This window comes from Gopherus flavomarginatus, chromosome 12, assembly GCF_025201925.1.
Source record: "Gopherus flavomarginatus isolate rGopFla2 chromosome 12, rGopFla2.mat.asm, whole genome shotgun sequence".
NCBI lineage: Eukaryota > Metazoa > Chordata > Testudines > Testudinidae > Gopherus > Gopherus flavomarginatus.
The window spans coordinates 6,109,970-6,124,565 of NC_066628.1; the positions used below are offsets into that span (position 1 = coordinate 6,109,970).

General features: G+C 51.3%; 1 protein-coding gene across 1 annotated transcript; it reads left to right on the forward strand.

Annotated features, from left to right (window-relative positions):
* Positions 1-6,394: 6,394 nt before the first annotated feature.
* Positions 6,395-8,782, forward strand: LOC127033125 (putative olfactory receptor 2B8; the record flags this gene model as incomplete). The annotated part of the gene is made up of 2 exons (XM_050920929.1): positions 6,395-6,406; positions 7,841-8,782. Coding segments are annotated over 2 exons (954 nt in total), but the record flags the coding sequence as incomplete, so codon positions are not given.
* Between the last annotated feature and the right edge of the window lie 5,814 nt (positions 8,783-14,596).

Genomic DNA, 14,596 nt, shown 5'->3' on the forward strand with positions numbered 1-14,596 from the left:
GCCAGCGGTAAGGTGGATCACTGGCTGCAGAGGGCCCTCCGGATGGTGGAAGAGCTAATTCCCTGAGACAGCCAGCAGGAGGTGCCGCAGGGGTGAGTCCGCATCACTACACACCCCATGGGAGGGACAATCCCTGCTCCACGGCTCTGTGGGCCGCAGTGCTTGGTCTGAGGTCACAACACCAGTGATGGGTTTGAGGGCTGGGAGGTGAGACCTGGGATCTAGGGGAGCCCTCGGTACAGATGGAGCTGGGACTAAAGCGGGGGTTGTGGCCCCAATCCTGGTGCAGTGCTCAGGCACTGGGGTCACTCCTCCCCAGGCCACTCTCCCCTAGACGGCTTTGCTGGAGCAGTCTCCTGGCCAATAGGGCGCAGGGTAGGGTGACCAGAAAGTGTGAAAAATCGGGACAGGGGGTGGGAAGTAATAGGCTTCTGTCTCAAATATGGGGACTGTCCCTATAAAATCAGGACATCTGGTTACTCTAGCGCACGGGGCCCCTGGGGCATCGCACACCTCATCAGTCAAGTCCCAGCCTCTTGGGAGGCTTCAGGGAGTCACATCTCCCACCCCCTTCCTGGCTCCAACATCCATAAGGGCTCTGCCTGTTCCCTCCCCTTCACCCATGGCCCCATGCACTCAGGGACAGCAATCACGAGCTGCACAAGCAGGATCCTCCCACAGTCACAGAAACACAGAACCCTTCTCAGCTGTGCTTCGGATCCGGGGCAGCCCAGTTGTAGTGTGACACCAGGGCTGGGGTAGGTCAGGGAGCAGGGACACAGCCTGGGGAGCCTACTTCCTCCCAGCCATCTACTATACTTCTCCAGATCTATCCAGCTCTCTGGGTCTTTCTCCACCACTCGCCAACCTTCTGCTCATCTGTCTCTCTTTCTTTCCATCTCTATCCTTCTATCCATCTACCTCTCCACCCTTCTATCCATCCATCTCTCTGCAGATCTCTCTGCCCTTCTATCTATCTCTTTATTGGTTCTTTTATCCATCCTTATCTCTGCCTCTTTCTGTCCTAACAATTCACCTCTCTCTCCCTCTCTCTCTCATCCATCCTCTCCTTTCTTGGACTCTCCCTCTCTTTTCCCGTTGGGGCACGTCTGGCATCCATCAGCCCATCCACACTCTCTCTCCATCCCTCTCCCTCTGTCCATCTCTCTCTCTCCACTCCATCTCTGGGATTTGTTTCGGTCTGTCACTGTGGTCTCTGGGCTTCTAGGAGACCCTGTCAGCTGAGAGAGGCTCAGGGTATCCCTCCCAGCCTGCGGCAACCTGCCCTGAGAGACTTCACTCACACACTGACCAGGCTTGGTTCCTGGGCATGGGGGAGGGGATACCCTGTGACCAAGCGACACTGGCTCTGAACATCCAGTTTGCCACATTCGCCTCCTTTTGAGACCCACCCGAGGGCCCCAGCAGTGTAGGGGGAAACACCTGCAGCCTCTGGGCTTCCAGAGCCAGATGCGGACGGTGCTGCCCCGCGGCAGGGGGCAAACTTAACTGGTCTCCCTGACTCGGGAACATCCTTAGACATTCAGCTCCACAGCTCAGGGCTACCTCGTCCCACGGACTGGGGGTGCTCAGTGCAGGGGAGCAGAGACTCCAGACTCTGCCCTGGCATCGGAGCATCTGAGCCACCCGGAGCTGCCCGGGGAGGAGGCATCTGAGCAGAGCAGAGCCGGAGATGAATGGAGGTGAGTCCGGGTTTTTTTCCGCCACTCATTCATGCTTATTACTGGGGAGGGTCCAGGAGCTGGGCAGCATGTGGAATGGCTAGATTTCTTAGCCCTGTGCAATAGGTCTGATAAAACTTCCCTGCCTCCCAGGGGTGATGTGAGGATTAACCAACTAGAGATTGTTAGGTGCTGAGATCCTGTGGTGCTGGGGGGCAGACAAGTGCCATCGATTGGTAGATTTGATTAGAGTTGGAATCCAGGGGCTCCTAACCCACAAACACGCAGGGATAACTTTGCACAGGTGAGTAGTTAATCACCTGGGTCAGCGTCTGCAGGATGGTGTCTGTAAAGTGCCGTGTAAACCCTGTTGTCCCGTGATGGGTCCCGATCCTGCAAAGATCTACGCATATGCTTAAAGTAAGCCCACGGGCAACCCCACTGTAGGTGGTTTGGGTAAAGGAGATGAGGGCAGGTAGGAAGCAGGGGACACATTTACAAAGGGATTTAGGTGCCCGCAAATGCAAATGGGTGGTAGGTGCCTAACTCCTATTGGGACCAAAGGGAGTTAGAAAATCTTTTGGAAATTCCAACGTGTTGCCTATCTGCATATTTAGCCCTATATGAGTCCATAATGCCCCTGAAAATCAGTGGGATTTGGGAGCATCATTCCTTAAAGCTGCTTTGGAAACCCCAGCTCTAACTGCTCGCAGGATCAGGGTCTACATTATTACTAGTGGTACTGGGATGATTTTATTCTCGCCCTGAGTGTTTACATTGTAGTCCCTGTCAGTCATGGAGAGAAGCACATAAACATAACAGATTCCTGCAAAAGTGGCAGTAGAATCCTAGACATGTAGGGCTTGAGGGTACCTCCAGAGGTCATCTGCGCCATAGCCCCACAATGAGGCAGGAATAAGGTTACCTAGACCATATTTAACCAGTATTTGTCCAACCTCTTCTTAATATCCTCCTAGGATGGCATTCCAGGGTGCAATCCAGACTAATGAGGAGATGTGTCACCCATGCCCTGCTACCTTGGCTGCCTCACGATGTTTTGTTGTTGTAGCTTCCAACCTGGGTTGCTCACAAGCAGCTTGCCAGCATGCAGGTCCCACCCGGAGTGTCTGTGTATGGCCAGAGCCCTGGTCCAGCAGCTCTGACCCCAGCAGCCTGTCCGCAAACATCAGCCACATTCTGGCTTCCATCAGCCTTGGTTAACACTCGCAGGGTGACCACAACAAACTCCCAGTCCCAAATACCTACCCAAGACTTGGGTTCTGCACTGTCCGGCCCCTTCTTGGACAGTTCAGATATTGTAGGTCCATTGCATCTCTAAGGAGATCAATATCCAACAGTTTGCTACGTTACATGAAGTTCCCCACACAACTGAGTTTAAATGCAGTTTAGATTATGGAATAAAACACGTTTATTTAACTACAAAGAGTTAGGTTTCAGGTGAGTACAAGTATAAGATATTCAAGTCAGAAACGGTTACAGAAGAAGTAAAGGTAAAATGCTTCCTCATACTAAAATTAACAAACTAGACTTGGGTCCAGGTGAAATCCCTTCCACGTGTTCCCAGTAATATTGCTGAGCCAATTCTCAGGACAAGATCTGCTCCCAAAGTCCAAACGCTGTTTCTTTGGTCATCTTAGGGGAAAGAGATAGAGATGGCTAGGGAGAGATACCTTGGGGTGTCTCTCCCCCTCACTTTTACAGTCCAGTCACCCTTTGAGATGCATTTTATTGAGGGTCCTGCCTAGCTAAAGTTCATTCCTGCTGCAAGGGCGGAGATAAGGAGTCTAATGGTGAAGGAGATGCCATGCTGTTGTTTGCTTCAATGCAGATGGGGTTGTTCCTGCCTATTTCCTTGCCAAAGACTAGGCACTTAATAAGTAAGTGTCCCTCGCCTTTGATGTCATCTGGCTAGACTCCTTTGTGTTTAAGAAACTGATTTAGACTCATAGACTCATAGACTCATAGGTCAGAAGGGACCAATCTGATCATCTAGTCTGACCTCCTGCACAAGGCAGGCCACAGAACCCCACCCATCCAATTTTGTACAACCCCTATCCCAGGACCGAGTTGTTGAAATCCTCAAAAATGGTTTGAAGACCTCAAGCTGCAGAGACATCACCAGCAAGCGACCCGTGCCCCACGCTGCAGGGGAAGGCGAAAAACCTCCAGGGCACCTGCCAATCCGCCCTGGAGGAAAATTCCTTCCCGACCCCAAATATGGCGATCAGCTAAACCCTGAGCATGTGGGCAAGAGTCACCAGCCAGCACCCAAGAAGGAGTTCTCCGCAGCAACTCAGTACCCATCGCATGCAACATCACTCCGCAGACCATTGAGCAGACCTGTCTGGTGGTAATTCAAGATCAATTGCCCAAATTAATGATCCTATCATAACATCCCCTCCATATACTTATCAAGCTTTGTCTTAAAGCCAGGAAAGTCTTTTGCCCCTACTACTTCCCTCGGAAGGCTATTCCAGAACTTCACTCCCCTAATGGTCAGAAACCTTTGTCTAATTTCAAGTCTAAACTTCCTAATATCCAGTTTATACCCATTCGTCCTCGTGGCTACATTAGTACTAAACTTAAATAATTCCTCTCCCTCCCTAACGTTAACCCCCTTGATATATTTATATAGGGCGAGCATATCCCCCCTCAGCCTTCTTTTGGCCAGGCTAAACAAGCCAAGCTCTTTGAGTCTCCTTTCATAAGGCAGTTTTTCCATTCCTCGGATCATCCTCGTAGCCCGTCTCTGAACCTGTTCCAGTTTGAATTCATCCTTCTTGAACATGGGACACCAGAACTGCACACAGTATTCCAGATGGGGTCTCACCAACGCCGTATACAATGGTACTAACACCTCCTTATCCTTGCAGGAAATACCCCGCCTGATGCATCCCAAAATCGCATTTGCTTTTTTAACAGCCGTATCACATTGGCGACTCATAGTCATCCTGCTATCAACCAGTACCCCAAGGTCCTTCTCTTCCTCCGTCGCTTCCAACTGATGCGCCCCCAACGTATATCCAAAATTCTTATTATTAATTCCTAAATGCATGACCTTGCACTTTTCACTATTGTATTTCATCCTATTTCTATTACTCCAGTTTACAAGGTGGTTCAGATCTTCTTGAATAGTATCCCTGTCCTTCTCCGTGTTAGCAATACCCCCCAGCTTCGTGTCATCCGCAAACTTTATTAGCACATTCCCGCTCTTTGTGCCAAGGTCAGTAATAAAAAGGTTAAATAAGATCGGTCCCAAAACCGATCCTTGAGGGACTCCACTGGTGACCTCCTTCCAGTCCGACAGTTCACCTTTCAATACGACCCTCTGGAGTCTCCCCTTTAACCAGTTCCTTATCCACCTTACAACTTTCATATTCACTCCCAGCTTTTCCAATTTAACTAACAGCTCCCCGTGCGGAACCGTGTCGAACGCCTTACTGAAATCTAGGTAAATTATATCTACCGCATTTCCTTTATCTAAGTAATCCGTCACCTTCTCAAAGAAGGAGATCAGATTGGTTTGGCACGATCTACCTTTAGTAAATCCGTGTTGCAATTCGTCCCAATTACCATTGACCTCTATGTCCTTAACTACTTTCTCCCTTAAAATTTTTTCCAAGACCTTACATACTACAGACGTCAAGCTAACAGGCCTATAATTACCCGGATCACTCTTTTTCCCTTTCTTAAAAATAGGAACTACATTAGCAATCCTCCAGTCATACGGCACAACACCTGAGATTATCGATTGCTTAAAAATTCTCGCTAACGGTCTCGCAATTTCACGCGCCAGTTCCTTTAATATCCTCGGGTGGAGATTGTCCGGGCCCTCCGACTTCGACCCATCGAGCTGTTCAAGTACGGCCTCTACCTCAGTTGCAGTAATATCCACTTCCATATCCACATTCCCGTTTATCATCCCTCCATCATCGCAAGGTTCCTCACTAGTCTTATTAAAAACCGAGGCAAAGTACTTGTTTAGATGTTGGGCCATGCCTAGGTTATCCTTAACCTCCATTCCATCCTCAGTGTATAGCGGCCCCACTTCTTCTTTCTTTGTTTTCTTCTTATTTATGTGGCTGTAGAACCTTTTACTATTGGTTTTGATTCCCTTTGCAAGTTCCAGTTCAATGCGGCTTTTAGCCTTCCTCACTTTATCCCTACATGTTCTGACCTCAGCAAGGTAGCCTTCTTTACTGATCCTGCCTTCCTTCCACTCCCTGTAAGCTTTCTGCTTTTGTCTAATCCCCTCTCTGAGTTGCTTGCTCATCCAGTTTGGCCTGCAACTCCTGCCCATGGTTCTTTTCCCCTTTCTCGGGATGCAGGCTTCCGACAGTCTCCGCAGCTGTGACTTAAAGTAATTCCAGGCCTCCTCCACATTTAAATCCACTAATTCCTCCGTCCAATCCACTTCCCTAACTAATTTCCTTAACTCTTTAAAATTAGCCCTCGAGAAGTCGAAAACCCTAATCGCAGATCTACATTTGTTTATCCTTCCATCTAGTTTGAACTGAATCAGCTCATGATCACTCGTACCAAGGTTGTCCCCTACCACCATTTCTTCTACGAGGTCCTCACTGCTCACCAACACCAAGTCTAAAATGGCATCCCCTCTCGTAGGTGCTTCAACTACTTGATGAAGAAATCCATCCGCTATCACATCCAGAAAAATCTGACCCCTATTATTCGTGCAAGTACTCGTCCTCCAGTCTATATCCGGGAAGTTGAAGTCCCCCATAATCACACATTTCCCCTTTGTGTTTACTTCATTAAAGACATTAAAGAGGTCTCTATCCATATCCCAATCCGATCCCGGCGGTCTGTAGCACACCCCAAGCACTATCTCAGGGGAAGCTCTAGTTGCTTTTTTACCCAGCGTGATTTTTGCCCAGACGGACTCCGTCTTATCCATTCCATCGCTTCTTATTTCGCTACATTTAATTTCATCATTGATGTACAAGGCTACTCCCCCACCTTTGCCTTTCTTCCTGTCTTTTCTGAACAGCACATAGCCTTCAATACCCGTGCTCCAGTCATGAGTACTATTCCACCAGGTTTCGGTAATCCCTATAATATCCGGCTTCACTTCCTGCACGAGTAACTCCAGTTCCTCCATCTTGTTAACTAGGCTCCTCGCATTAGTGTACAAACCTTTTAATTTTCGGCGTTTGGCGTCAGTGACATTCTTTCCCCCGTCGTGCACAAACTGTCTGCCACCAGAATCACCCGTTACTCTGGTTTCTACTCCACTATTCCTCCTTGGATCAAATCTTGGGGCCGCAAGGGTATCCCCGCTCACTTTGTTTACTTCCCTCTCCAGGTTATGTTCTGGCGTGGAGGTCTCCCGAACATTTCCCAACCATCTCCCCCAACTTTCTAGTTTAAAGCCCTCTTGATGAGGTCGGCGAGCCTCCATCCTAGAATCCTATTTCCCTCCTTGCTGAGATGAAGTCCATCCTGAGCAAACAGTTGTCTATCCGTAAATGCGTCCCAGTGACCGTACATCCCAAGTCTTGTCTTGGAAATGTATTTCCGACCTAATGGACATGGAGAACAATTGATCATCATCCTTTTTACAACCTCTTTACACCAATTGATCACCATCCTCTTCATGACAAATTTTCACATATTTTAAGCCCATTACCAGGTCCACCTTCAACCTTCTCTCCTCTAGACTAAACATGCCAGTTCTTTCACCCATAAGAGGGGCAGAAGGCAGTAAGCGGTGTAAATTTGGGATCATAGTTAGGAGCCCCAGTCGCCACCAGGATCTGCACAAATATAGAATAAAAGGTACAAAACAAAACGACCTGTCTCCCAAAGACCTTATAATCAAAGCATCCATTTATCTATCACATCCTATTGCTTCCACCAACTGCCACAGATCCACTTTAATTTCCTGATATATGGATCCTCCTTTGTAACGAAGTGCCACAGAACCACTTTTCTGTGACAAAGCCATTCCCTGGCAGAAGGATCCTACTTCCCACCCAACTGGCCCAGATGTTCTATGACAAAGTCACTGGTGGGCGTGATCCATTCAGATGAAAGGGGCTGCCCTTGAATGTGTCTCCCTTGTGTATGGCTGTTGTGGCTTCTTTCGTCCTTATCTTTGTCCCTTCTCCCTGCAGGAGGAAAGAGGGAACGGGAGCTCCCAGTGGGAGTTCATCCTGTTGGGGGTCTCTGACCAACCACAACTGGAGATGCTGCTTTTCGTGGTCTTTCTAGTCTTGTACGTCATGAACCTGGTGGGGAACCTGGCCATCATAGTGGTCTTGTGGCTGAAACCCAGTCTCCACACCCCTATGTATTTCTTCCTCTGCAACCTCTCTTTTCTGGACCTTTGCTACACCACCAGCACCATTCCTCAGATGCTGGTGAACTTCCGTAGCACCCACAAGTCCATCACCTGGGCTGGCTGCGTGGCCCAGCTCTACATCTTCCTCTCTTTGGGCTGCACTGAGTGCCTCCTGCTGGTCGTCATGGCCTACGACCGCTACGTCGTCATCTGCCAGCCACTGCGCTACACAATTGTCATGAGCCGCCGCCTCTGCCTGCAGATGGCGGCCACCGTCTGGATGAGCGGCTTCAGCAACTCCATGCTGCAGACCATCCTGATCATGTGGGTGCCCCGGTGTGGGCGGAACCGGGTCGACCATTTCTTCTGCGAGTTGCCAGCCATGATGAAGCTGGCCTGTGTTGACACCTCCGCCAACGAGGCTGAGGCTTTTGCTGTCAGTGTGATCTTCCTGCTGGTGCCACTGGGCCTCATCCTGGTCTCCTATGGCTACATCGTCGCTGCCGTGCTGAGGATTCGCTCGGCCCAGGGCAGGCTCAAGGCCTTCAACACCTGTGCCTCCCACCTGGCCGTGGTGTCGCTCTTCTACGGCACGGCCATTTTCATGTATCTACAGCCTCCGTCCAGCTACTCCCAGGGGCGGGGCAAGATGGTTTCCCTCTTCTATGGCATCATTGCCCCCATGCTGAACTCGCTGATCTACACCCTGAGGAACAAGGATGTGCACGGAGCCCTAAGGAGGGTGCTGGGAAGGCTATTTGGGAGTAAGAGGACATGAGCCAGAGGAATGAGTTGGGACTGGTTGGCTTGGTTCTCTATGGGGCAGCAGCTCTGATCCAGCCTCAGGCCAGGGAGCCTGGCTAGCTCAAGGGGCCAGGCAATGGACAATGGAGCCTTTTCCATCTAGGAGGTCTTCATTTTAACCTGTCTGTTCATGTCCACACATGGCGCTGGGCCTGGGAAACCAGAGGTCACTCACCAGGAGCCCCAGAAGGCAGAAGACCATGTCAAGGCCCTGCGGACCATGTTGGCTCTGTCCATGAACAAAGCTGGCTCTGTATGAAGGAGTGGGAGTGATGTGAGAATTTGAGAGTCATTTCTCTGCCCCAGATCCAGCCAGCACAGTCCACAACTCTGCCCACCCCCAATATAAAATACCTCACATTCTCTCATTGAATATTGATCTAACCCCCCCCCTCCACCAATGTTGCCCCTTTTCTATTTAATACCCTGATATGGATAGTTTGGGGACTTCTTCCCCATTCTCATGTTAAATTGCAGCTACTTTGAAATTTGGAGGGAAACAGCTGACACCGATCATTGCTCAAAATTGTGGATGGGGTTAATGAAGGTGTTAAACTCATTAGAATCAACTTTCCCCTCAGAATGTTCAGATTTGGGAGTTCCCCCCTCCTTTTTATGCTGCAAGACATTCTTCTGGTCTTGGGAAGAAGTGATTAGGCCAAATCATTACCCCATGGGGTGAATGACTGCGGGAAGGAGGTTAAACATCCCAATGAACAACTTTCCCCTCCTGTAGGAGAATCAAAGTATTTTCCCTTTTGGAAATCAAAACCAGTGTGTTTGCTGATTCGAGTGACTTGCACAATTCTTAACATACATCAATGCTAGAAACCTTCACTCCTCCAGCTGGTAATTGACCTGACAGAGGCTGTCCATCACAGTTGCCCATATGAACACCATCTCTGAGCTGTCCATCCTCAGCTTCTGCCCAGGGGTGGCTCCAGGCAGCAGCACTCCAAGCTCGTGCCTGGGGTGGCAAGCCATGGGGGGCGCTCTGCCGGTCGCTGCGAGGGCGGCAGGCAGTCTGCCTTTGGTGGCATGCCTGCGGAGGGTCCGCTGGTCCCGCGGCTTCGGCGGACCTCCCGCAGGCTGCTGCCGAATCTGCGGGCCAGGGACCTCTCGCAGGCAAGCCGTCGAAGGCAGCCTGCCTGCCATGCTTGGGGCAGCAAAGTACCTAGAGCTGCCCCTGCTTTCGCCCACTCCCAGTTGCCATGAAATCTTCATATTCTGGTTCCAACCTCCCCTCCCATCTCTCCTGCTAAAGCAGAAAGCCCAAAGGGACCATGGAGTTGTAGTGTGGGCAGCACTTGGGAAAGTGGGCATAGATATTAAAGATCTGTGTCCTTTCCAGCAAGACAGAGACCAGGGAAGCGATGAGATTAAAGCCTGGTCTATCATGGAGGATAGGTTCATCAACTGCTATTAGCCAAAATGGCTAGGGATGCAACCCCAACCATTCTTTGAGCGTCCCTAGCCTTTGATTGCCGGAAGATGGAAGTGGACAACAGGGAATGGGTCAATTGATCATTCCCACTGAAGCACATGGCATTGGTCACTGATAGAAGACAAGATACTGGGCTAGATGGACCATTGGTCTAACCCAGGGCTGGCTTCAGGCACCAGCCGAGCAAGCTCATGCTTGAGGCAGCAGATTCTATAGAGCGGCATTCTACCCAATCCTAGGGCAGCACGGCTGGGTTTTTTTTTGTTTGTTTGTTTGCTGATCCGGCCGCCCTGTAGGGGCGGTGGCGTGGAGGAGGGGAGCGCCCTGCAGCAAACTCGGCAGGGCAGTCCGCGTCCTTCCCTCCCAACCGACCAGAGCAGTGCAGAGCCTTCCCGGCAGGCAGCGCGGCGGTCGGGGCCATGTGGATAGCGCCCCGCCGAAGCCCTTGTCACCCTTCCTCTCTTTTTCCCCACCCACCCCTCCCACTCCCCTCTGCTAGCCGGGGCACTTGTGCAGCACAGGGAGTCCCCGTGTACCCTGGCTCTGGCCATGCCGCAGGTTTTTTTTGTTTTGTTTTTTCCCCCTGCTTTGCCACTCTGGACGTGCCACTTTTTTCCCCCCTGCTTTGCCGCTCTGGCACCCCCCCCTTTTTTTTTTTTGCTTGGGGCGGTGGGTAGTAAAAAAGCCAGAGCCGGCCCTGGTCTGACCCAGTAGGGGCGTTGTTGTGTTCTTATGTACTAAAAATTAGATTGACCTAGCTACATTGCTCAGGGATGTGAAAATGTTTTTGCCCTGAGCACCGTAGTTAGCTCGGTCTAACCCCCGGTAGAGACATGGCTAGGTCAAAGGAAGAATTCTTCTGTCAACACAGCTACCGCCTCCCAGAGAAGTGAATTCATGACATCAATGGAAAAACCCCTTCCATCGATGTAGGAAGAGTCTACAGAGACCAGCTCTGTGCCAGGGATGGCCACTAATCTCTGAGGCTTGCAGAGCAGGATCTTAGAGCATGGGAATTTGTGACTTTTTCTTGTTGTGGTGATTTTTAACATTTGCCTGAATAATTTTCTTTAAACAGCAGCTCTTGAGAAAATAAAGTCCCTGCCCAAGAAAGAGCTTAGCAAAGGATGTTCGACTGGTGTGTAACTTTGTACTATTTGTTAAGGGACTTGAGGATCGTTTGGGTTGAAAGGGGCTGTACATTATTCTCAGTGGCTCCATTCAAGATGTGGCAGGAAGGCAGCAATGTCCAATGGATAGAGAGGGGCAGCTGAAGAAGGGAATTTGAATCCAGTGGGAGTCTGGACTCCTGGTTTCTGTTCTCACCTGTGGGAAGGGACTGGCATCTAGTGGGTCACTGTAAAGAGGAGCCTGGGAGTCAGGGTAGATCCCTGGCTCTAGGCAAAAAAAAATAAAATTTTGTTTGTATGTAATTAATTATAAAGCAATGAATGATAATAAAATATTGACTGCAAAAAAATTATGATGACCATAAGCTAAAATAAAACATCCATGGGCAGGCAGCCTGAGGAAGGCAGTGACACGAGGCCCTAGCGGAGCCACTAGGGGGCAGCTGGGGAGATTGTCAATATCGCTTCAGTTTACCAGGTGTATCACCAGGCTTGTCAGAATTCCAGGTTTTGTTTTTTTATAATTTCAATGTTTATTTTTAAGCATTTTTAATGTTATCGATTTAAATCATTGTAGTTGTGGGAATTAATCAGGATCAGCAACAAAGGAGTTAGACAATAATTATTTAATGAGTTAATAGGCGTTGAGATTCAAAAACGTTAAAGCTTTATCAGCGTTAAAACACATTGTGCCCATTACGTCTAAATATACAACGGAAATATCCGTATATCAAACTGGAATAAATTCTCAAGCAACCTTTTCCTTGCATTGCCTATCTGTTAATGTTGATTATTACTACTGTACAAATGTTTTTTGTGGGGCTGCGTGGGTGCCCAGTGAAATCTTCGTTTACTGATGAAAACCTAATCCTTCCAAGCCCAATGAATAGTGGGGGGTTTATTTGGCTCCCAACTGATGCCACATACAGACGTCCCCTGACTTACGCAATCGTTTTGTTCCGGAAAGCCTTGCGCAACTCAAATTTTGCGTAAGTCGGAAACGTATGCCCATATGTTACACAAAAATTTCAGCAACTGGAAAATCCTATTTCTGGCTTATGAAGCTTTTTCCGTCAGTGCGAATTTGCGTGAGTCAGTCATGCGGAACCTGGGGAGTGTCTGTACCTCCACATACGTGTGGACATGCGTGCATATGAGTGCAGGCATGGCTATAGGCCAGGTGTTTAATCAGGGCTGGCTCCAGCTTTTTTGCTGCCCCAAGTGGCGGCGGGGTAGGGGGAGAAACCAGCCGATCGGCGGCACTTCGGCGGTGGGTCCATCACTCCCTCTCTTCGTCTTCGGCGGCAGCTCAAAGAGGAAGAGAGGGAGTGAGGGACCTGCTGCCACATCGTTGCCGAAGACCCGGACGTGCTGCCCGTTTCCATTGGCCGCCCCAAGCACCTGCTTCCTTCGCTGGTGGCTGGAGCCGGCCCTGTGTTTAATGACTCTCCAGAACAGGCAGGAGCATCTGTGGGAGATCCAGGGGTCTGGGAACAATGTGGGGTGGGCTAAAGGGACAGGAAGCAGGCGGAATGCCCAAAGGGTTGGAGTTGGGGCTAAAACCATGGGGCGGGGGTAGGAAGCAGGGGCAGTGGCAAAGGGGTGGGGCAGGAAGCAAGGGGCGGGGCCAGAAAGCAGAGAGACGTCAAGAGGGCGTGGCCAAGGAGGGGTAGGCAGTGGGAGGGCCAAGAAGCAGTGGACAGGCCAAGGGGTTGGAAGGAGGGGGCGGGGCCATGGGAGCTGGGAAGGAGAAATGGGGAGGAACCATTATTCAGTCTCTTAGGTTATATAGCACATTCCAACACTCACCCCCACCCCCGCTGGGGTCTAGTTTGGTTTCTCCCTCCCGATCCTATTGCCCAACAGAAAAGGGTTTCTTCACCCCCCCCAACTCCGTCGGGCCGTACCACAGCCCCCAGTAGAGGGGAATCTGGAGGAAAGAAAGCAACTCTCAGCGCTTCGCCCTCCCGCCCACACCAACGTGATAGGCACGGCGGGGGAAAGAGTGTAACAGCGCTACAAGAGGGGAGATGGAATCCTCCTTCTCTCTGCAGGAGTATTGAGCCCCCCCATGTGGTATTGGACTGTTCCAGACCCCTCTCCAGATGGGGAATTGGGCGCGTCCATTCCGTCTATTGGGGGAGACATTGATAGTTACAGCAAATCCCTCAGAGAAAGGTGTTTGTGGGATGAATCCCATAGAGAGAAAGGGGGGCTTTACTGGACGGAGCCTCAGCTTGGGGGTATTTTTAGTCACAATGGAAGCAGTGTTCTCGTTCCCCCCGCTTGCGATCCGAATGGTTTGCTCCACAGGAAATCCAGATCCGGCAGTGTGGCCAGGGTCGAGCCGTTGGGGGGGGCGGAGGGGGCGGGGTTTCGCATGTGGGCGTGTCCAGCGTTCCAGCGGGCCACAATGAGCCGTTAGAGAGGGGGAAAGGCGGAGGAGGGGGGCGGTTACTGGGGGCGTGGCCCGAGGAAACTTCGGCAGGAGGCAGGAAGGGGGCGTGGTCATCCTAAAACTTGGGGCGGGGCTAGGCTGGGGCGACGCGGGGCGGGCCGAGCGGTTGCTATGGGTTCGCTTCCGGCGCTGGCAGGCGGAAGTGGCTGGACCGTGGTGGTGATGCTGCTGTTGCTGAGGCGGCTCTGGGTCAGTGGGGAAGGGGTGGGAGGTAGGGGCAGCCTCACGTTCCCCCCTGTCTCCAGGTGGAGCGAGGAGGAGCTGCCCCCATGTCTCCAAGTGGGGGTGGGTGGGAGCTGCCCCGCATAGCCTCAGGAGGGGGGTAGGAGCTGCCCCCCATATCTCCAGAGGGGTGGAGTGAGGAGCTGCCCCCATGTCTCCAAGTGGGGGTGGGTGGGAGCTGCCCCCCCATAGCCTCAGGAGGGGGGAAGGAGCTGCCCCCCATATCTCCAGAGGGGTGGAGTGAGGAGCTGCCCCCCATAGCCTCAGGGTGGGGGAAGGAGCTGCCCCCCATATCTCCAGGCGGAGCGGGGAGGAGCTGTCCCCATGTCTCCAGGCGGGGGGTGGTGGTGCGGGAGCTGCCTCCCATATCTCCAGGTGGAGCAGGGAAGAGCTGCCCCCATGTCTCCAGGTTGGGGTGGGTGGGAGCTGCCCCCCATAGCCTCAGGAGAGGGGGAGGAGCTGCCCCCCATATCTCCAGAGAGGTGGAGTGAGGAGCTGCCTCCTATAGCCTCAGGAGAGGGGGAGGAGCTGCCC